The sequence below is a fragment of the Saccostrea echinata genome, unplaced genomic scaffold (assembly GCF_033153115.1).
Source record: "Saccostrea echinata isolate AGI-Se365-2 ecotype Australia unplaced genomic scaffold, CSIRO_AGI_Sech_v1 ptg000052l, whole genome shotgun sequence".
Lineage (NCBI taxonomy): Eukaryota > Metazoa > Mollusca > Bivalvia > Ostreida > Ostreidae > Saccostrea > Saccostrea echinata.
The window spans coordinates 7,882,633-7,907,872 of record NW_026889801.1 but is presented as its reverse complement, the minus strand read 5'-3'; the positions used below and the strand labels follow the sequence as shown (position 1 = coordinate 7,907,872).

At 32.7% G+C, this 25,240-nt stretch overlaps 1 protein-coding gene across 1 annotated transcript in view; it reads left to right on the top strand.

The window, feature by feature from the left end:
• LOC133204320 (multiple epidermal growth factor-like domains protein 10) overlaps positions 1-25,240 on the top strand; it is a 609,956-nt gene that overhangs the window by 11,907 nt on the left and 572,809 nt on the right. The window contains exons 2-5 of the mRNA XM_061340045.1: positions 8,487-8,726; positions 8,818-8,955; positions 11,180-11,320; positions 24,506-24,643. Of these exons, the coding sequence (XP_061196029.1) occupies positions 8,487-8,726; positions 8,818-8,955; positions 11,180-11,320; positions 24,506-24,643 (657 nt within the window). The remainder of the gene's footprint in view (positions 1-8,486; positions 8,727-8,817; positions 8,956-11,179; positions 11,321-24,505; positions 24,644-25,240) is intronic.

The window sequence follows — 25,240 nt, the reverse complement described above, 5'->3', positions numbered from 1 at the left end:
GACAAAATAAACAGGGAAAACAACTTTCCAGAGACTATCGAAGTCCAACTTGCCTTTCATTGAAAAACATATATGATTGCGCCCATGGGAAAAGGGCCTTATGGCAATTTTTACACATTTTAAGTTTTCAATGGATATTAATAGAGCAAGGTTAGAAGTTGCCAAATCTGAATTTTTATGACCCTACGTCAACTCTAAGTAGGTTTTTTTCTTCATTTATATCAATGATACTTTAACAGGTAAACAATGACGTCATGTTACTTTCGCATCAACGTCAAAAGTTTTCAGAGTGAACATGACTTTCACTTTGCATTGTAATGTTACTAGTAATAAATGTATGTTATTGAGCATTTCCAGAAACATTTTTTGAGTCATTGTCTCTTTTAATAATTGTATAATATGATAATAAATAGTTGTATTAACTATTATCCATCATGCAGCGGTATATAGAATTATGAGTGTTTGTTCGTTTGTTTGTTAACAACATTTTACTATGCTGGAATGTCAGGAAAACCCGAGAAGCAAGCGGCTTCTGTTCAATATCAATTTATTCTCTCAAAACCAAAGTATTTATCTCGTGTAATTATCGTTTGAGAAACCTGTAGAATTCATTCGAAAATCATCTCATTTTAAGTATGGCTCTCGGTAGGACAAGATGTCATTTTTGGGGGGAAAGGGGGGGGTTGAATTCAGTATAAACGATATCGCTTTCAAAATGTGAAGTTAAAAAATATTTCAAAAAAATTCTCGGGAACAACAATAAAATAGATGCTGCTGGGTAGTGAATTTTTTTTTTTTTAATTAGACAGAAAATTTGTGAAATGTAGTGAGTTATCCTATACGTTGCACAACAATTTCAGGACATTAAGTTGATACACTGCATGTTAAGCAATATTCAATAAAAAAATTTTCAAACAAAAAATCAGAAGGACCTCTGCCCGCATGTGGTAACAAAACTTCTTTTTTTAAATTGAAATGATACACATTTTTTCAGTCACAGCAAGGAAAATTTTTGAATAATTAATTTTAAGTAAGCAGGTTGATAAATTATAAACAAATGGATGGATTATAATTCACAAGCATTTAAGATAAAAGGAACAGATCCAGGATGACCAGTGGTTGGATTGTGTGTGGGGGTGGGGTGGGGGTTAAAAGTTAAATGACAGAAACATGCAATACATGTACTTGTAGTTAACATGAGTTTAATAGCATACGAGGGTTGTCGTATTTTTAAAATCTTCCTACATTTTAGGTGTGCAGGGGGATGCCTTCCCACCACCAACCCCATAACCCCCAAATACGTCATTTTGTTAGGTTTGAACTAATATTGAAATAATTCTTCAATTTATTTTTGCACCTTGAACTCTCTCCTTACGTACATGTATATGACCAGGGTCATTTTCAAAACAAACAGCGATCATGAGCTCCACATGCCTGGAACTGGAAACTTAACTGCTATCAAATCTAGTTAATCATGAGAAAAAATGCGTCCTAGAATAACGATTTTGTTTGATTTTGTAAAATTAAATGGTTTTAGAAGAACATGTAAACACTGGGTATTAATAGATATCGGGTATTTTATTATCATTTCAACAAATTTTATCCGAACTTTGAATGAAATCAATATGTCATTTTTTTAAATAAATATCAAATAGATTTTTCTAAGAAATAAATCATAAATAATTATATATATGTTGTCGTTATGAATCAATGACATGCAGATTAATTATTAGAATTTTTTCGGCTGGGGGGGGGGGGTGTAAAAATTAATTGAAAGTTTTATATATCCAGTCAGTTAAATGCGACTGGTTCATAATATTCCTTGACTGGCTGAGTTTTTAAATGACAAATTTTTATGATGTGGCACACATTTAGGTACATGTAAATATTGTTATGTGATGGTGTGTGTAGAACCCCCCCCCCCCCCCCATTTCTCGTGGCTTCTTTATCGTTGAAATTCTAATGTTGTTGTTTTCAAATGTTATTGTATATGAAGTTTTACAATATAAAAATCCCATTCTGGCCCCATGCCAGAGCTTTGGATATGCTTATCCTTGTAAAGCTTTACAGATACACTGTAAAGTAGTTAGGTTCCGGTAATATAAAATGACACTAGCCCTCTTCCCCGGTCTCCTGCACTGCCACAAAAATAAAAACTTGCAAACATATTCTTAGTCTTTTGTGCAGTATATTTTTAGCATTTAATTTAATTTGCACAATGCATGTTTAAATACAATTTGATCTTAACAAGATTTTATTTCAATAAATCCATATAACAAAATCAGCCCGTTTATATAATTCAACGGCAAGTTAAGTTATATCATACTAAACCGATAACTGAGATTATTATTTCAATAAGAAAACGAGTTTTAGATTAATAATAGAACTGTAATGACATGCAATGCTGAGATTCTATGAATGACAAGGATTACATACATTTGACTTTTAAGTGACTATAACTGCAGATAAAGCTAAAACCTTTGAACTTTTTTATGCACAGCACGAGTACCCAAATGTTATATTTTCGAGTTACTGAAAATAAATAGACAGCAAAAGAAAAAAAGAGGTAGAGATTTGTTTTCATAATACGATATTGTTGTATTTTTGAAAATTCGCCTTTTCATTAAAGTTTCACATTTCACATTGTATTAATAAACTTGATTTAATGTAACATCTTTCTCTCTCTCTCTCTCCGTCTCTCACACACACATCAGGTATACATACATGTAAACTTTTTTTTAAGGTAGAACAATTAGAATAATTTTATTTCATTCGGTAGTGTTTGTTTGTTTTCAAGTACTTACATTGGAAGTGGCAACAACAAAAGTAAGACGAAAATTTTTTTAAATTTCATTTTATTTTATTTAAATTTATGATTATTATTGCTGGAAAAAAAAGATTAAAATTCAAGTTATTTTAAAAAAAATAATTTCATGTTAAAATAAATAGATGCACATGTAACAGAATCAAAAAAAAAAAAAAAAAAAAAAAAAAAAAAAAATGAAAGTCTGGTTCAATGTAGCATATATTTCTTATTCTATATATTTTTTTTCTCTTTCACTTTGACAGCAGCTAGTTCCATGAGCTTTCAAAAATACTTTTAAAGAAAATATAAATATAATACTTACAATTAAAACGTTTTTTTTTTTTTCTGATGATAAGTAGATTTTTAAAAAAAATATTTTTTATACTACGTATATACCTACGGGAGCAAATTTGTATGATTATGTTGATTTTGAATGGTGTTAAAAAAAAGAAGAGAAAGTCCCTATCTGGTACCTCTCTAGTATCTCGCTTTTCAGAGTTACCTCTCTTGTTTTTATTTATAGTTCTTAAAAATAATATCACGTTCGTACTTTTGCTAGATTTGTGAAAGCTTACAAGAATACTTTTCTTTTCTGTTGGAAGAAGTGTGATCAGTTTCAAATTTTTGGCAATTAAAGCATTTTACAACAAAAATTTATGCACGATGTACCAATGCTTCAATGTTTACATGATCGATGTGTTGAGAATGGTGGGGCGGATCTTATACAGGAAAACGATTTCCTCTGCAAAATTTTGATAATATACCCGTGTCTAACAAATAACTTCAATTTTGTCTTTTTATCAAAATCGCATTCGTTCATCCATATTTAATTATCTAGAAAATCACCTTGTCTGAAGCTTATATACATGTATAGGAAATGCATAGCCCAGATCAGAGACGTATAAAGCTACAATAACATGTAGTAAAGAAACGGGTCTCGAATAAAATTCAATATATTTTAATTAATATCAGTGGACTAAAAGATCAAGACGTGAATTAAAGATATAAATGAAAATAAATAATTATTTCAATGTTGAGAACAACGACAAAAGTGAGTTAGACGTGTAAAAACGTAAAACACGTGGATAAAAAATCTGCATCGACGCTCACCGTCTGCAACGTCATATCTTTATGACGTTATTTCTCTGTTTTAGCAAAATTGCCATAAGGCCCTTTTGTCATGGGCGCAATCATATTGTTTCTGCAATGATGGGTTTCACTAAAAGTACGGAATTAATTAGGTGTATTTTTTTAAAAATATATGCATTTTTTAAAAAGAATTTTTCTTGTTAAATACTTTCTTTAAGTATTTGTTATCAAGTGATACTTTCTATCTGTTAATCAATGATATTTTTATAAACTGTAAAAGTTTTAACTTTATACCTCCCATAGTTTTGGAGCTGTTGTAAAAATAAATTTTTGGGCATGTTGACGTTTGGTAAAACCTTAAATCGGACACTTAAACAATCTGATGGTGGATCATTGACGGGCGCCTTTGCGGAATGATACTTGCGCTATTTTACTTGAGAAAAAAAATCGAATGAAGGTGTATAGATGCCTGTAGCCATAGTGATGAAACTAAGAAATTTGCAGGCTTGCATTTGAAATAATACAATAAGTATTACCATTAGCTCCTTGAAATTTTAAAATAAAAAAAGTGTATTTAGGTGGCTTTCAATACCAGTACCATTGTCTTGCATGAATGTTAAAAATGTTTGACGCTTTTATGTATGATGGCATTTAAACTCTCCTAACCCTTCCATGTTCCTAAAACCAAATACATAAAAACTTCTCTATGCGGCACGACTTCGATATAATGATACAAAACGTGGCTATCTTTTCCAGTGAGCAGCTTCGAGGAATGTTTACCTGGAACAGTGGGTAGAATTCACGTGACTTCCGGTATTTTAAATAATTTATTCCACGGGTTGGTTCAACAAAGGTCATACAGGTAAATAGCTCTCGCATGCTATAGGAAAGAACTTTTCATACATATTTAATGATTTAAGTACAAGCCTAATCTTGTACAAATTTCCTACTTTCACACAAGTTTTATAAATGTATAATGCGTTTTTTGTCATTCGCACAAGTTTGTACAACGTTAGGCTGACAGTAAACAAGAGCTTTGAAATGAATGACTGTCCACGGTTTACTATAGAAAATCACGAATGTCGACTGACCCCTACCACATTGTATGGCTTTGCTCTTTGTATATTCATGAATTTCAGCAATGAAATTTGTTGAATCTTATGATTTAGATATCAATTAATGATTTGAGATGAAAAATTATGCTTAATTTGATTCTTCATTTTTTCACATTTTACCGGGGCCCATAAGTGCACTCGTTCTTTACAATTGTTTCTTGTTTAAAACAAAAAATAAAAACATCAAATATATTATGACAACTTATGTCTTTATTGCTGAAATGAAAAAAAAAAAGTTTTGACAAGATTAATTTCCGTTCCTCAGTAAAGAATTGACCTTGATTTGCAAACAAACACTTAATGACATGATTTTTTTTTTTTCAGAAAATGCTCCAGGGGTAATCTTTTAAAAAAAATGTTATGGCAAAGTTTTTTTTTGCAATTCTGAAAAAGACTGTACAACAAAGAGCAAGAAATAATTGACAAAATCATTTTAAATGAAATGAGACACCAATGCAAATTTATTATTCAAAAACTATTATTCAAAAAAAAAAAAAAAGAAAAAAGAAAAAAAAAAAAGAAAAAAGAAATCAATTCAAAATTTACAATTCGATGACCTAATTAACCGCCTAACTTCATGCAGCGTTAAACCTTATTATTCCACATTGATCGCATGGATATATATATATATATATATATATATATATATATATATATATATATATATATATATCTATCTATCTATCTATCTATCTATCTATCTATCTATATATATATATATATATATATATATATATATATATATATATATATATATATATGTGTGTGTGTGTGTGTGTGTGTGTGTGTGTGTGTGTGTGTATGCATAAAGCACTAAAAACCAACAACACTGTATATCCTAAGTGTCGGATCTACTAAGTAGATACAAGGTCACGGATGGAATTAAGGAATAACTGTCTTATTTTTTGGATTCATGATGTGATCAATCGAGTGGCTTGCGTGATAACTTGCATAAACGCCGAAGGCGTTTATGCATAAAATTATCACGCAAGCCAATCGATTGATCATCGTCATGAATCCAAAAAATCTGACAGTTATTCCTTATATTTACATGCTCCTGATTCTGCAAATTCCCGTGCTAATAGCCACGCTTCTGTCTCTATTTGTCCCGCCCCGCACGTGATTTTTTTTTAACCGCGCCTATCGATGAACCAGTAGATTTATGTAGAAATAAAGTATTTTTACAATTTGTAATTTTATCTCGGACAAAGACATTGGAAATGTAAATATATTTATATAAAGCACTAAAAATGACCAACGACACGAACAATAATAATTGTCAAATTTTCGGGACGACCTGTCCATTCCTCAGGACAAAGAAAAAAGTTAAGAAGTCATAAAAACAAAGGAAATAGAGAAGCCAAAAAAAAAAAAAAAAAAAAAAAAAAAAAAAAAAAAAAACTAGCACTACTACTAAACTACCAAACACTAAATATTTACAATGTTACATGTTTAATTTGGAGTTTATAAACAGTTGTGAACAAAGAAATCCGGAGCGCTATGAAGTGCGTCCGGTCTATCGAGTGTACTCTGGTGAAGTGTGATTCACATAATTGAACGAATTAATTATCGATTATTAATTACCACCAACAGTAAATCGTACATTGTCTTATTCTCTCAAAATAGCCTAACTCTACATGATAAAAAGAAATTAAAGAAAGATAATATGGATGGACAATTTTGAAATATGAATTTGGATATAATATAAATTTGGAAATCGGAAAAAGGAAATAAACAAAAATGTAAGCTGTAAATATTTGGGTAGGTTGTTGCTAGTACGAATTAACGGTAAAGATTACACTATATAGAGAGAATTAACTTGTTTGTTACAATCCGGGATTGGGTCTAGTTCACGTTCATCCTGGTGAAGTCATTAAGTTTGTTAATACCATTAGGGCCGAATGACTTCAGCCTGTGCATCCAGAACTTTTCCTTGCCTTTTCTCTGCGCATCTGTCCATCTTGGATTATGGTCAATAACCACTACTGTCATGTCCTTCCATTTGTGACCTTCAAGGTTGAAATGTTCCCCAACGGGTTCATTGAGTTTTTTGGTCCTAATGGTAGAACGGTGATTATTGACTCTCCTGCGGAGATCTCCTGTTTCACCAACATACTGTTTGGAGCAAACTTTGCAACTGATGAGATAAATGCAGTTGTCTGTTTGACAGGACAAATTCCCTAGTATTTTGTAGCTGCGGCCTGTAACGGGGCTGTTAAAACGGTCTGTGTCAGAGCTGTACTTACACAGAAGACATCTTCTGTCAGAGCAAGATTTAAAGCCCCCGTTAGGTAATGGATTGTCCAATCTGGTTCTTACTACCATGTCCTTTAGGTTCCTCGGGCGTCTGTATGCAGTTATCTGTGATATTACAGTGTACATCATGCATGGTGCGTTTCTTCCTTTTGAGATCATGTTTTCTTTTAGTGCTGTATGAGGACATATTACACTGATGCATTCATGATTCTACGTCTGATGACTCCTCAACTGCCTCTATTGTAGTCATCCATCCTTAAGAAATAAAAAAAAAATATATTACTTAAGGTTAAATGTATGTATGGACTGTGGTACTCAGGTGACCGTCAAGACTTGTGGATCTCTTGTTTGTTGAATTATATGCCAGTGAACATTCTCGTTTGAAACGAGCAATCAGTGATTACAATGACAGAGGTATTTTAAACTGTGTAATTTCAAACCTTACTATTTAAAAATAAAACTCCGAAACCTACATGACATTGTTTTGTAACTTAATTTTTAATATTTATCATTTCGGGAAATAATCATATCTCTTGTGGACTATAAACAAGGTACAAATGTTACATGCGTGTGGAAGTGTGAACATATGACTGCGTTCTTAAAATTTCTACTTACAATTTTATACAATTTTAATGCAAACAATTGACACTTATTCAACTGGATATGGTGAATGATAATTGCGTTAATTCATCATCTTTTGTTTCAAAAATCATGCCTACCTTGCAACTTAACAGGTGCGTGTTCTTCTCTAGGTTTGTTAACACGCTTCGATACGCAAGAACGTCCGCTAATTTTAGTATATACTGTGAGTATACCTAACGGACTTGATCATCAGAGCGGAAAATTATCCTGACTTCGACATAACGCAAATGATTTTAATGAATGGGTACACAGTTTTACATCGAGATAACCGGGGTATTCGACATTACTATGTTCGACATACATGTAGAGGGTTTATTGTAATTATTCATAGAGCAAATTTCGTTAGGACCGCGGCCTTACTTCGACTTTTCCTGGGTATTCGAGATATCCGTGTTAGAGATTTCGAAGTTTAGCGCTGTATATATATTTGTCACAACACTTTTTTTTTTCATTTCCTTCTGTATACTCAGAATTTCAACGCAAACTCAAGATAAGAAATACCTTGGGATTTTTCTTACAGAATGTTTCTGACTGTATAGACACTTACATGCTTTGTAATTTTTATCTTTTTGTTTCAGTTAAAAGACAAAGAGGAAGGATGGCGGGGTTTTCTTTATACATTTCAAACACAACAGAAATACAGGGTGGTTATCTATGTTACAAGGACGGACCAGAATTACCTCTCCTAGATATCACCAACATTTGCATCAATCATGGACGTTACATTATATTTTACAACGAGAGAATAAATGGGGAATCATATCCTGACAGTTACGAAAATATTGTAATAACTGAGTTATGTGAAGTGATTGTGATGGGTAATATCTTAATTTATTTCCGAGATAAATCATTAAGATCAATAAGTGCAAGTTATATAGTATATATACAACCTATGTTTTGTATTACAAGGCTGTCATAAAGGTGGATTTTATGGACAAAGCTGTGATCTTATATGTCCTCATCACTGCCAGGAAAGAAGATGTAATATAATAAAGGGAACTTGTCTTGGTTGTACGGCTGGCTGGATTGGAGATTTCTGTAATGAAGGTAGGATTCCAAATCCTCTGCCACGGGATAAGGAAGTAGACTGAGACAATTATGTAGTCAAAATTTCAATCGTAATTTTAAAATTTTAGAAAAAAAAAAACATTTATTGTATACTTTTTTAAAAACACTTTAAAGACGTACAACACAGCGGGGGACATAACTCTTGTGATTTTCATTCAACGTCTAACTTGACGTCAAATTTGACCTTAATTATAAAGCCTCAAAATGACGAGCGATAAATCCCGATGTTTTTTTTTTTTTTTTTTTTTTTTTTTTTTAATGAGATTCGGGGTTTGGATTGTGGTTTCCCTAATGAATACAAAGTTTTATCCTTTATTATTTGCGCATTTGCATTAAACTCCCTCCCTTCCATAAAAAAAGGAAAGAAAAATTATCCCTTAAATTTCTTTAATTCCATACGTAAATTGTATTTGTATTCATACCACAGCATTTTTTTAATCTGAAAAATTTTATGTCGCATTGCTTTTTCCGTTACAATTGCCTACATAATGTAACATTCAGATTACTGATCTTTCTCCTCATTATGCAAGTATTTTTTTTTTCTTTCTTTCTTTTATTAAAAAAAATATTATTGATACCGTTTTCTTGCAATTGTTTACTAAAATTAACTGAATATATACAATTTCTCATTGCGGCAAACTAGTCTATCTTCTTTTACTGTTAACGGTTTCACTTCGCATTTCCTCGAATAAAAACAAAACGTTTGATACCACTTATACATGATTATTCAGGCACTTGAATAATTTTAAGATAGATGAAGAAATTACATTGGATACATTGTGGGCTAATATATGGATTAAAATGTAATTTCCATTTTATTCACAGAAGCAACAAAAGGATGCATACAATATCGAGAAGGGGGATTACCGCCATTCTCTCTCTTGTTTAGAATTTCAAACTATATTTCTATACTATTAATATCTCTGGAGATTTGTATATACACCATTGTGTGCTCACTTTAAATAAATAAATAAATAATATTCAATTCAAGTCGAATTCATACACACATGTATGAAACTGAATGCATGTACAGTATATGACTACGAATTGAGACACGTGAACATGAAATTAAAAAATCCTTACAAATGAGCTTTACTAAATACAGAACGTACAAGTAGTCAATAGTTAATCTTGAATATATGAACATGGCATGAATGAACGAATGAGTACCTCATGGATTCGATAGACTAAATATATCTGCATATGTAACCGATAGTTCATGAAGCCCGAATGGTCTGCGTTTCAAAAAAGGGGGGTTAAAATTTCAGAAGTTGTCTATACATCTACATTTAAATGGACTTTAAAGTTCTGAGTTTGTGATAAAGCACAATGTAAATAACATATGAAAAGCAAAAGATATTTCCAGCATGGATTTTTATGTGTATTTGTAGATTCAAAGCATTGCTTTTTGTTCCAAAGCTGAAAGACGCTATGAGAAACGTGACTTAGGGAGAAGAGGGGGGATGGTGATTTTCCGCTAAAAATTCAAAACAAGTCGTTTAAAAATATAACGTAAAAAATATCAATATTATATTAGCAACTAACTACACGTAGAACGTTTTTTTTTTTTTTTTTTTTTTTTTTTTTTTTTTTTTTTTTTTTTTTTTTCAAAATTAAAAAATATCTAAATTGAAAAACGCGGGGTTTTTTTTCAAAGCTAAGATAAACAATAGTTTTTCAGTTTAAGTTCCTCAAAATTGTTTTCATCGATGTTTACCTCTACTAAATTACTTTATGGTGTGTTTAATGGTTAAAAAAATAAGTCTCTGAAATTTGACAGGTAGACCAACCTGGCTTTTTTGGAAATCAAGGATTATATAGTTCGTCGCTTAAAAATTTCCTCTTTTCGTGAACAACCAAAGGGTGGTAAATTTTGGACCTTCCTTTCCAAATACAACTCGAACGATTTTGTTCAAAATGTGCATACACATAGCTGATATAGTCATGTTTAAAATATACAAAATAATGAAAATTAAACGACAGGAATTTTTTGGGGGAAGGTGCGTTGTACTTCCTTAAATCTTATATATTTTCAATAAGCGAAATTTAAGAAAATGTACAAATCTTATCTTAAGTGTAGACATGCTTTGTGATCCTTGGGCTTGCTCTTGATTTTCAATGAAAACAGATATAAAAAAAAAAATTGATCTAGTTTGAAACTTAAAGAGTAAACTATAACACGTTTTATTTTATTTTCAATTAGCTTGCGCCTTTGGATACCATGGCATGGAATGTAAAACAAAGTGTACAGGTCATTGCCTGGGTGATGCTTCCTGTAATCACATTAGTGGACTTTGTGAACATTGGTGCGAGGCTGGATGGTTTACACCAACTTGTGATCAACGTAGGTATCTTGTTTACATTTCTTTTCTCAGCTTTCGTTACTGAATTAAACCAGTTTTTTACCTTCACATCTTGAATAAATATGAAAAGAAGGGCTACCCTTCACTTAGCTTTTCAACTACAAAATTAGAATAGAGTTTTATTTCTTCATCCTGTATAATGCCATTGACTTGCAATAGATAACAAATGAAGTAGCTATAGCTTGTTGGAAGCAACACATCATTTCCAACATTTTTACCTTATATATGGATGCAGAGATTGTCAACGGTATTTCTCCCTTTTGTGTGAATATTTTAAATTCCAAACAAGATGTGTTTGTGAGACACTGATGCCCCCATAAGACAGCTCATGGCGAAGGTTAAAGTTTCTCAAGTGCAAGTGGAACTCCAGGTCAAGAGATCAAAAATGTTGCCACCCAAAGAAACGTCTTGTCTTGAGGAATATACCTGTGAAAAATGAAAGCATTAGCACCAACCATTTAAAACTTAAGCCGAAGGTTAAAGTTTTTTTTTTTCAAAGTAAGTAAAATGGCATGGTAAAGTGGTGCCCAAGGGAAGGTCTTGTCACAAGTGATACACATCATCCTGAAATGTGAAAGCCCTAGAACCAAACGTTCAAATGTTATGGCCAAGGTTTATTTTTTAAAGTAAGTCAAACTACAAGGTCAATGCCAAAATTTTCGGTATCCAAAGAAAGGTCTTGTCATAAAGAATATTCATGTGAAGTATGAAAACTCTGACACAAACCGTTCAAAAGTTAATGCCAAGGTTAAAGTTTTTCAAAAGTAGGTCAAACTCCAAGGTCAAAGTCAAAGGGTCAAAGTAGTTGGTATCTTAAGTAATGTGTTGTCACAAGGAATGCATATAAGAAGTATTCAAAAGTTATGGTCAAGGTAAAGTTTTCAAAAGTATGTCAAACTCCAAGGTCAAGGTAAAAGGGTCCAAGTTGTTGGTATCCAAAGGAAGGTCTTGTCACAAGGAATGCATATGTGAAGTACGAAAATCCTAGCACCAACTGTTTAAATGTTATGGCCAAGGTTAATGTTTTTTAAGTAGGTTAAACTCCAAAGTCAAGGTCAAAGGGTAAAAGATAGCTGGTGTTCAAAAGGAAGGGATTGTCAAATGGAATACTCATGTGAAGTATGAAAATCCTAGCATTAACTGTTCAAAAGTTATGGCCAAGGTTAAAGTTTTTCAAAATTAAAGTAGGTCAAACTCCAAGGTCAAGGTCAAAGGGTCAAAGTTGTTGGAATCTTAAAAAAGGTCTTATCACATGAAATACACATATGAAATATGAAAGCCCTAGCTCCAACTGTTCAAAAGTTATGGCCAAGGTTAATTTTTTTTTCAAAAGTAAGTCAAACTCTAAGGTCGAAGGGTCAAAGTTGTTGGTGTCGAAAGGAAGGTCTTGTCAAAAGAAATACACATGTGAAGCTTGAAAGCCCAAGCACTAACTGTTCAAAAGTTATGGGCAAGGTTAATGTCTCATAAAATTTTTCAAAAGTGGGTCAATCTTCAAGGTCAAGGTCAAAAGGTGAAATATGACGGTACTCAAAGAAACGTCTTGTCAAAAGGGATACCCATGTGAAATATGAAAGCCATAGCTTCAACGAATCTTAAGTTATGGGCAAGGTTAAAGTTTTTGCGGACAGACATAGGAAAGGACAGGGCAAAAACTATTTGGTCACGAATCTTCGATTACGGGGGCATAAAAATAGGATTCCAAATTTAGGATTGCTTAGCTAAATGTTAGGAAATTTATAAAATAAAATATCAAAAATGCAATAAAGCAAATGATAGTTTCCTAAATCGTCAAAGTATTCATTATTCATGAATATGTTTTCGCCGAAATTTTGTGAGCGTAAAATGATCAACAAACCCTTAGTAAATAATGTAAAAGGCATGCAAATTCATTGAAAGGTCAAAATCCCAAAAAAGAACAGGCATAGGTATTAAGAGAGCATGTCAGTAAGCATTGAGCTTTATATGGAAAGTCAAAAATATGATTTTTAAAAAAAAAAAATAGTGTGTATGGATTATTTCTGTCGCAAATAACAAGAAAAATACAAAATTAATGATTTCAACCATAATCACTGAGTCGTATCCAAGGAGAAACATTTCCTTAGTTACCAGAACAATTTTTCACATTCAAAACAGGCAAATACTGACATAATTAGATGTATTTTTCAAGCAAGTGTCCTCAAAAGATGGTTTAAAATCACCTATTTTTTAAAGATGACTAAATTGATATCTCTACTTTGCCTGATTAAATTGGATTAAGTTCTTCTGTTATGTTGCTATGGCAATGGGAAAAAGCGACAAGTTTAGCATTGAAAAAATAGCTGAATTTTAGACATTTTTAAAAGGCATTTGACAAAAATCCGTACAACTGCTTATAAACTCTTTAATGAAATTTTGTAACTGTTTGAGTATACAAAAAAAATTAAAATGTAAAATTGGTTAGACTTTCAAAATCACTGTTGCCATGGAGATTCAAAGATATGCAAATTTGGGCATTTTAAGATGATTTCCTGTGAACAATTCAGATTACTAGAAGTAGTTTGTCCTTTCAGAAACAAGATAACCTTATTCCACATGGGTGCAGTTATAACAGGAAATGAGTCATGCACTACTTTGACCTTCTCCTCACTTTGACCTTTGACCCCAAGGTCAAATTATTCTGTATTATATATTCTATGTCTAATAATTTCTTAACTAAATCTACATGGTTCTTGATATTTTGAACTTTGCTCCAAATATTTCATACATTGAAATACAAGACAATTCAAGAAGATAAATTCATGCTCTACTGTTGACCTTGACTCCAATGGCAAGGTCAGTTAATTAATTGAGGTCAAAGTTAAAAATTTTATCTGTTATGACCTGTTTTTGAAATATATGTATTTGAAACATGTGCAAAGTAATGCATCATGAACAACCTTAAGTAAACACTAAATAATGATGCTTCAACATCAATTATGATTAAAATGACCTTGATGTTCCCTAAAATTTTCCTCCCCTGCACTATGTAAAATTTTAGCCCCATTCATACCTAGAGGTTGACAATCTCAGGGAAAAAAACTAAAATCCACATAAACTTGGGAATCTTTGCAAATTAGTTGATTTAGTTTGGTCTTGCTATTCTTGAAAAGAATATCTGAATATTTTTACATTTATTCTCATTTAGTCTCCATTTTATCCTCATCTTAACCCCTGGGACCACAATTAGTACACAATGACATCAGCACTACCCAAGAATATCTTGCATAATATGAAAAATCCTGGCTTCGCTTTTTTTTTTTTACTTTTTGCCTATATACTTTAATTCCCTGTTATGGTTTCATATTAAACCCAATGGCCATTATTTGATATATCAGGAAGCTTTCACATCTTCTTTTTCTTAAGATTTATGCAAATATAAATGACCCCACCCTATTTTTGGCTTTCCCTGATTATCTCCTCTTGGGAAGGAGCTTGGCCATTTATTCGAACGAACTTGAAATATGCCCCTTTACTAAAGGATATTCGGTGTCAAGCATGGTCCAATGGTATTTTCAGTAAATTTAAAGATGAAAATGCAGAAGTGTTTAAGATGATGAAAACAACAACACAAATTCTTTAACAGAAAAGCCCATCAAGTACAGCTATGGTCAATGCCCCTTTAAAAATTTCTCCTTCAATAGTTCCATAAATACACTACTGAAAGCACTTACAGGAGAAATCCAATGAAAAATCTATTTTATTTCCCCCCTCTGCTTATATCATTCAACCTCTTAATTCACATCAGCTTGAACTAAAGTCAATGTTTATTTAGACTAAAAATGATTCAACAAAAATTAATTTGACTATATTCATTAAAAACATCCTTAAAGTTCAGCCTACCTCCCCCTTTTTTTAAAAAATAAATTAAATGAAAAAAAAATATAAAATGACCCATTTGTAAAATCTTTAAAGGAGGCAGTTTCTTTAAAGTACTTGAATAATGCTTCAACTTTTGACAACTACTTCTTAAGAAAATAAATAAAATCAGAATTTTCTTCCAAGTCCCCGGTTTTAACTTGGAAAATCTTATTAGAACCAAAAATAGAATTTCAGTGGCTACTTATTCTTGCAAGTCCCATTTCCTAATGGCTCAAAAATACAAAAAGAATTCTCATAATTTTTCAAACGTCATTATATTATATCATTTAATATTCAGTTTATACACATATGAGGCTCAAAAACAATACCAAAAGTCCAAGCAAGTCCAAGGTTTGCCTGTGATTTGGGCACATACATGTATTAACTGTCTATATCATCCAAAAAAAAAAAAAAAATAACACATGCAATCCTCTATTCCTTCAGATTCAGTTCTGGGGATTACTGGTATGTGGTTATTAGACAGATAACTGATTTGGAACATGGTAAAACAAGATTAAACTCTAATATTGGTTCCGATCAAGATATGTTTCCTCCAGTGGCTTCTTTAAAGGAACAGGGTGTCATCTTCAACTATCTATAATAGCTGTAAAAATAACAAAAGTTTATGTATTAATACTACTGAATAAGTGATACAGTAGTAGATTAACACACTTGTACATCCTATCTTCTGTAAAGGTTGCACTTAGAATAGATTAACACACATGTACATTCTATCTTCTGTAAAGGTTGCATTTATGATATATGCATATAATTTCCACCATGCTAGTCAATGTTAATAAATACATGTACCATGAACCGGTTACATATATGTAGACAAGGGAACAATTCAGATATATGAACAAGTTGCAAAGTATATATAGGGGTTCTGGATTCTGGAGTGGGGGTGGGGTCAATTTTCATTTATTTATAGACAAACATTACTTAATTCCTCCTTCATATGTATGACTCTTTTGACCAAATAATGAGGTCTGGTTTCCTGAAGATGGAGGGGTGGTATGATAATTTTATTGATTACTTTATTATATACATTTTATAAACTTGGGAATTGTACCCAATAATTCATATTTATTTTCAATTCATAAGTTTTATTCACACTTTTACATAATTCTATTAACACTCAGACATTGATTTATAAACTACCTACACATTTTCAATTGTAATTCCTTTCATATAGATTCAACAGCCTCAATCTATCGTTTTCTGTAGAATAACTTATCATTGTGTCAAGTTTTATTATTATTATTTCATCCAAAACTTAAAGGTAAATAAATTCGATGCTGTTTTTCAACATTGAATTGGTATCAGTACCATTCCCAATCCATTTGGTAATTGGTAGAAAAAAAAAAAACTCAATTGATATGTTTGTTGCATTGACTGTACGGAAGATGCATGAGAAAAAATAAGATTTGAACAAAGTTTTAGTTTTAATGTGAAATAATATAAACTCTGATTTATAAAAGTGGAAGGGGGTGAGTTAGAATGACTTTTGTGCGGTTAGGGACTTAAGTCTTACCTGCAGTGTGACCCTATGACCTCTTTATACACTGTATACATTCATAAACATCATAGACATGTCTCTAATTATTTTAAATATCATTATAGCATTTATCTATCCTTAATTGCATTCAGAGTAATCTAACAACTGCAGAATTAAACATTAGTGGTCATATAACAGATTGCTCACAAGCTGTAGGTATGTTGCATCACTCTGTCAGTCAGTGTTTGTATCACATCATGGGAAAGAGAAATAAATCTGTGAGTACCTTCCTAATCTTTAATTTTGCTTTAAAAGGATAAACTTATCAAAAGTTTACCCAAAAATATACATGAAAATAAAACATTCAACATACCACTATCTGTTTTTGTCCAACTACTCCAAGTTGGACGTTTTTCCTTTTTCTCCCACAATTCCTCCCTCTATTGTTGTCTGTTTCATTCTTTCCGACCTCTTTTGATAGAGAGCTCTTGCAAGGGAGGTAATCCAATCGTTTTTCAACAGTGTTTTACAACATTTCATTCAGATATTTTTCTTAAAGTCTTTAGGGTCTACCCAATTTTATTTATTTAATTTATTGAACAGAATATTCTGCCTCTTCAGATATATGTAGAATTTTCTAAAGTTGTCTGGATTTTGCAAAGAACATAGCTCTTCATGCAATATAATTCTATAGGTAAAATTTAATAAAAATCAATTACAAAATAAATTTTCCTTATAAAACAGAAAAATGTATTTCAAAGCACTTTATGACCCACATTATAAAATTATACATGGAGTTTGGATGTAAAATACATGAATTAAAACAGGATAAGGCAGTCCAAGTATTTCTGTAATAAAATATAGCAAATGCCCTGGTTGCCATGGAAACAGGAGGTCATATGCCTGGGTAGGTATATTTTTTTGAAAGACTATTCATTTGCATCATGTTCACAAAATTTGAGCGAGAAATAATTTTTCCACTTTCCATGTTTATAGAGCATGAAGCTCAATGCTTAGTGACATGCTCTCTTAAATCTTTAACTTCTTTTTTATGCCCCCGGATCGAAAGATCCGGGGAAATATTGTTTTTGTCCTGTCTGTCTGTTCGTCTGTTTAGCTGTTTGTCTGTCTGTCTGTTGTCAACTTTAACCTTGCCCATAACTTTTGATTGGTTGGAGCTATGACTTTCATATTTCACATGTGTATTCCATGCGACAAGACCTTTCTTTGGGTACCATCATATTTGACCTTTTGACATTGACCTAGGATTTTGACCCACTTTTGCAAAATTTTATGAGACTTTAACCTTGGCCATAACTTCTGAACAGTTGGTGTTTGGGGTTTCAATCTTCACATGTGTATTCCTTGTAACAAGGCCTTCCTTTGGATACCAACAACTTTGACCTTGGAATTTGACCTACTTTTGAAAAACTTTAACCTTGGTCATAACTTTTGAACAGTTGGTGCCTGGGGTTACAAACTTCATATGTGTGTTCCTTGTGACAAGACTTTCCTCTGGATATCATCCTCTTCGACCCTTTGACCTTCACTAGGAGTTTGACCTGCTTTTGAAAAACTTTAACCTTGGCCATAACTTTTGAACGGTTGGAGCTAAGGCTTTCATACTTCGCATATGTAATCCTTGTGACAAGACCTTCCTTTGGATAACCATCACTTTGACCCTTTGACCTTGACATAGGAGTTTGACCTACTTTCGAAAACCTTTAACCTTGGCCATAACTTTTTAATGGTTGGCGCTAGGGCTTCATACTTCACAATGTAATCCTTGTGACAAGTTTCCTTTGGATACCAACTACTTTGACTTTGACCTTGACGTTCTACTTACTCTTAAAAAACTTTAACCTTGGCCATAACTTTTGAACAGTTGCAGCTAGGGCATTCAAATTTCACAGGTGTAGTCCTCGAGACAAGAACTTTCTTTTGGGTATCAACATTTTGTATCTTTTGGCCTGGATTTTAACTTGCATTTGAGAACCTTCGCCATAAGCTGCCATACGGGGACATCAGTGTTTCACAAACACATCTTGTTAAATATTATATTTACATTTCAATTTTTTTTTTGCTTATAAAGTATGTGGAAAGCGACGGCTTTCAAACCACCATAACACGGGAGGGGGATCAAAAGGTTAAAGTATGCATTTTATTTTGACGTCACAAATGTTGAACGCCGTGGAAGTGCAATGTTATAAGCAAAAATCAAAATTCACGCTCATATTGAACAGAAGTTGTTGCAATAGCTCTTCTATTAATCGTAACTTACCCGAAGGATAATACAGAGGTAATACAAGGATACAAAGGCAAATATACGCGTTACTCAATTTCTTTGCAGTTATGAGACTAAATCTTTCAAAAAATAATGATTCAATGCTTCGATGTCTTTACTTTATGTATTTGAGCAGCAAACCAACACTTTTTAGCTCACCTGAGCCGAAGGCTCAAGTGAGCTTTTCTGATCAAAATTTGTCCGTTGTCTGTCGTCGTCGGCGGCGTCGTCGGCGTCGTTGTTGTAAACTTTTCACATTTTCATCTTCTTCTCCAGAACTACTGGGCCAATTTCAATCAAACTTGGCACAAAGTATCCTTGGGTAAAGGGGTTTCAAGTTTGTTCAAATGAAGGGCCACACCCTCCTCCAAGGGGAGATAATTACGAAATAGCAAAAAATTAATGGCATTATTGAAAGATCTTCTTCTCAAGAACCAGTGGGCCAGGAAAGATGAAACTCATGTGGAATTATTGTCAGGTAGTGTAGATTCAAGTTTGTTCAAATCATTACCCCCGGGGATAGGGTGGGGCCACAATGGAGGATCAAAGTTTTACATAGGAATATATAGGAAAAATCTTCAAAAATCTTCCTCTCAAGAACAGCAAAGCTATGATCGGTCATATTTATATGAAAGCATCCTCAGGTGGTGTAGATTCAAATTTGTACAAATCATGACCCCCGGGGGTAGGGTGGGGCCACAATGGACGATCAAAGTTTTACATAGGAATATATAGGAAAAGTCTTTAAAAATCTTCTTCTCAAGAACAGCAAAGCTATGATTGGTCATATTTATATGAAAGCATCCTCAGGTGGTGTAGATTCAAGTTTGTTCAAATCATGACCCCCAGGGATAGGGTGGGGCCAAAATGGACGATCAATGTTTAACATAGGTGTACATAGGAAAAATCTTCAAAAATCATCTTCTCAAGAACAGCAAAGCTATGATTGGTCATATTTATATGGAAGCATCCTCAGGTGGTGTAGATTCAAATTTGTACAAATCATGACCCCAGGGGGTAGGGTGGGACCACATTGGACGATCAAAGTTTTACATAGGAATATATAGGAAAAATCTTCAAAAATCTTCTTCTCAAGAACAGCAAAGCTATGATTGGTCATATTTATATGGAAGCATCCTCAGGTGGTGTAGATTCAATTTGTTCAAATCATGACCCCCAGGGGTAGGGTGGGGCCAAAATGGACGATCAATGTTTAACATAGGTGTACATAGGAAAAATCTTCAAAAATCTTCTTCTCAAGAACAGCAAAGCTATGATTGGTCATATTTATTTGGAAGCATCCTCAGGTGGTGTAGATTCAAGTTTGTACAAATCATGACCCCCGGGGGTAGGGTGGGGCCACAGTGGACGATCAAAGTTTTACATAGGGATATATAGGAAAAATCTTCTCAAGAACAGCAAAGCTATGATTGGTCATATTTATATGGAAACATCCTCAGGTGGTGTAGATTCAAGTTTGTTCAAATCATGACCCCCAGGGGTAGGATGGGGCCAAAATGGACGATCAATGTTTAACATAGGTGTACATAGGAAAAGTCTTCAAAAATCATCTTCTCAAGAACAGCAAAGCTATGATTGGTCATATTTATTTGGAAGCATCTATATTTATACGGAAGCATCCTCAGATAGTGTAGATTCAAGTTTGTTCAAATCATGACCCCCCCCCCCCCAATTCCCTTTTTAGGGGTAGGTTGGGACCACTTATGCATTTAAGCTTTTCAATACTAAACTGATTTTTCCTTTTTTTTCCTAGCCACAGTGCTCAGGTGAGCAATGTGGCCCTTGGGCCTCTTGTCTTTGTAAGCCATATTACGAATCTCAAGAATAAATCATCTTTCCTGATTTTACTTCAAATCTTGTTAATTTTAGGATTTTATGATCTTTAATTGAAAGGTAAACTCTTTAATTATCATTTGATATTTTGTTTTGAACCTTTTCCTTATGTCTTCATGTTGAGTGTTCACGGTACACAAAACATTTGCACCTGCTTAATATATCTTCCTTTTTCATTGTGTCATTTACGCCATGAACCCTCTGTGTATCAATGAGAATGATCTTGCTTTTGGGCCAAGCAACAATTAACGAGAGACAGTAAACATAATGTGAAACAATGTTAGCTAACAATGTGCAAGCTAACAAAGCCTGGGATCAATATTCAAACTATCAGGAGAAAACTCCTAGGAAAATGTTGGTACTGATTTATTAGAAGATAATAATTTGCAAAAAAATTAAATGTGTAATAAAAGTTATATTCCTGAAAGAATGATGTATAAATATAGAACAAGTTTCAATTTCTGCATCTAAAATAACTGAAGCATGGAATTGTCAGCTGTAGTTTACTGTAAGGATAAAAAAAAAACTTGAAGGGGGGATCTTGTTCAGATTAATATCATGTGAAAGGCGATCGTTAAATTACACTTAACTTTGGATGGTTCCTCTAAACATGGAGATATTAAAATATCTAATAATCTATTTGAATTAAATATCCCTGAGTCTTTTGTCACATCTTTCGGCATGGAAAAGCACTGGAAACGCCACCTTCCGGCTATACAATTTTACATTTTTTTTTTCTTTTTAACAGCATTTTTCATAGTGAACTCAGTATTTATGGCTGTCCGAAAAAGAATGTGTACTCGGGTAGGTTAACGTTCCTCATAAAATACCACAGTTCATCCTATACAGTCACTTCTCTGAGCTAGCATGTTATTACATCATTTTAGAATATGACGTCAAGTCACTGCAAACTTGAGCTGTCATGATGGAGATAATGTCATAAAGTCCACATCCTATTTCAAACCATATGTAAAATGTTAGATCATTATTGTAAAAAGCAAATGTTTTGACTGTCGTTTTAAGCTTGAATGAGTGCAGTAATCATTAAATATGAAAAGTTTCTGCGTTTAATTTCACAAGATTGAAATTCAGTGTATCTAATAATAAATTGCAAAAACTAGACTTTGAAATGCTCCACTTAAAGCCACGTATGAAATATGGAGATAACGAACAATACTGAAGCTCAAAGTCCATTCAAACAATACAAATAGAAGCAAACACGAACTTCTTCAACATCAGAGGTGGGATCAGGTGCCATGGAGGAGAGGGCATACCCTGTCGACTGTTCACATCCGCCTAGTGCTCCTTTTCATAATTGTGAAAAAAAAAGAAAAATCCGTAGACAATTCAGTGTGTAAGTAATAACCTAACAATTAGTTTGAAAAACCTCAGTCAGCATATCTATTCGGGTCATGTGATATAGCACCAAATGTGTTGATATGTATTTAAACGACCCCCTTATGCAAATTGTCTGTATTTATATTCATAGTCTACAAATGCAAATCAAACCGAACTGGAATTGTAATGATATGTTTTAAATGCAATTTAATTTTTCGGGCAGCATAAACATGGCTGAGAAAATCGATGAATTTTTTTTTCCTCCTGTTACAAATAATCAATGACCTAGTAATACAGCAGATTTACACTTTCGAATACTATTTGTAAAATGTTTTATACCTGTTCATGCCATACATTTTTTCCACATAGATATTATAATATTATTAATGTTGATATTAAGATATGTTAAACATGTAGCACCTTATTCAATCTGACTAAAATACAGATCTCTTCATAGCGCAAAGCTTTGCGCTATGAAGAGATCTGTATTTTAATCAGATTGCACCTTATTAAATATGTAGAGTGCAAGTTCTATTTTTTATGCTCTATCATTAATTGGCAAAAGATAGAAGTGCAGCTTTCAAATTGACACTTCAAAGTTACATTGAAATTCAAGGTCAAGATAATCGAATGTTTACATTCTTTGTGGAGTTTATCTTAAAAACAAAGAAATCAGAAATATCACACATTTGGCTTAAAGGATTTTTAGGAATGCAATTGATTCTCAAACAGATACATTTATCTTTACAGTCGAAAATTTATGGAAGAACCCACATCTAGCTCGGACCACAAGGTGTGTCGAGAAATTCATATAATATTGTTTTGGTTAAGGTCACTTAGAGAAAAAAACATGACAGTTGTGTTTAAATGTTACAATATTTTAACTGCAAACAACAGAAATAAAATTATGTAAAGTTTTTTGAGACATATCAAGTTATGTGTTAAAAGATTTTTTTCTGAGAAAACAATATGTAAAATGTAGGAATATACGTGTCAATTTTTTTTTAACTTTTTTATGAATTGTCTAAGGCGAATCTAGTATACAAAAATCTTTTCAGCTGATCCAGTCTACAAACTTGAGGCACGAATTACTTTAACATGTAATAACATTCATTTTTATCATTTGTATATGTAAGAATAGACAAAGTTTTTAGATGTGTCTCTAAGACAAAGACAGTGAGCAATGATATGTATTTGGATTTTTTTTTTAACTTTGAATTATTTGATTAGAATATATTCTGTCCTGAGTATCCTGTATTGGGGACATACAAGTGTTTGTCGACTCTGACACAAGGTCATATATCCAATTCCTTTTTAATGATACTTGGGGTCGCCCGCGTGGCGCAGTGGTTAGAGCGTCTGCTCTAGAGTCGTGGAGTAAGAAGTTGATCCTTACGTCGCAGGTTCGAATCCCACTGTGGGACGTGGAGACCGGTCCTTCGGATGAGATCGTATAAACCGAGGACCCTTGCCGCAGTAGGTGCTGGCACGAAAAAGATCCCTCGCTGCTCAATGGCCGTAAGTGCCGAGTATAGGACAAAATTTGCAGCTCTCCACCGGCAAGTGGTGGTGTCTCCATAATAGTGAAAAATTCTAGAGAGGGACGTTAAACAACATACAAAAAATAATAATACTTGGGAATAAATATTGAAAGTTTGATCCACTGTAACGAAGAATTATGACAAGGGGTGAAAACTGACCTGATGGGTTATTTTTTTTTTCTTAAATATGGAAACCAATCGGCGTGGAATTTAGACCTTCCTCCACTGATAATCGTGGAATTCAGATCATTTAACCAGGTTTTCATTCAAGAGGATTAAAACACTTTATAATGATTCTACGTTGACAATCATGCTATTTTAATTTTTTTTTAAAATATTTGCTTTTGGTTTAATATTTTACTAAGTTAATTCTATTCGTTGGATTAACATGAACATTGTCCTATCCAACAATGTTTTAAATGATTTCCCATAGATCTGTTGGATAGATCCACCCCTGCTGATAACCATAGAGATGAGAAAATTTCGCAAAAGATTCTTGTGACACCATATTTCGTCAAAACGTACTCAAATCAAGCATACGGCATTCCCGAAATTAAATGCTTTAGAAATTGATACAAGCTTTTTCAAATATACTTTACAAAAATTTCATAAGACTTTTGACGGATCCAACCTCCTTACGTTAATGTCTCAAAGATCAAATTCGTGCTCTTTTGGTTCATAAAGAGAAATGAGACTATAGTGAGGAAATAGAGAACATAGTATACTATTTTATTTTAAAAATATTATAGTTATTCAAATTTATTTTTTTTAGCTTGCCATGATGGATGGTATGGACCCAATTGTACGTCTAAATGCAGCAGTAATTGTAGAAACAGCTTACTATGTGACAAGGCAAGTGGAAAATGTGAAAGCTGTGTTCCTGGGTACATTGGGACATTTTGCAACAATTGTAAGAACATATCTATATTATTGATTAACCATGCTAATCTCATTATTTCAAATCTACTAGGAAAATAAGTAATTTGTTGACACAGGAAATGTTTTTTTTTTATTTGCTCTTTTTGAAAAATAAAAACATGGTAATAACTGCTTTTGCAGCATGTTTAAAAGGCACATACGGACATAACTGTTCCGAGAATTGTAATATCAAATGCCGAGGTCAAAACTGCTTCCATGTAAATGGATTTTGTACTGAAGGATGTGAAGATGGATACCAAGGAAATACCTGTAATGAAAGTATGATAATAATTTATTACAATGGAAAATATATTGAAATATCATAGGATAAATATGAAATTGCTATAGGAAGTTTACTAAATATATTACAGGTTCTCTGCTAGATAAAAAGAACACTATTACACATACGACATCTTGAAGAACAGAAATTTAATAAGAAAGAAACTAACAATTGTAGATTTAAAAAAAAAAAATTATTTTAAGCAGTTTGAATAAGATACAGTTGTCGGTTTCACATTTCAGTATATAAGAGAAGGCAATGATAGAAAAAATATTTTTTTCATATCTGTCGAAATAAATGCTGTTTATG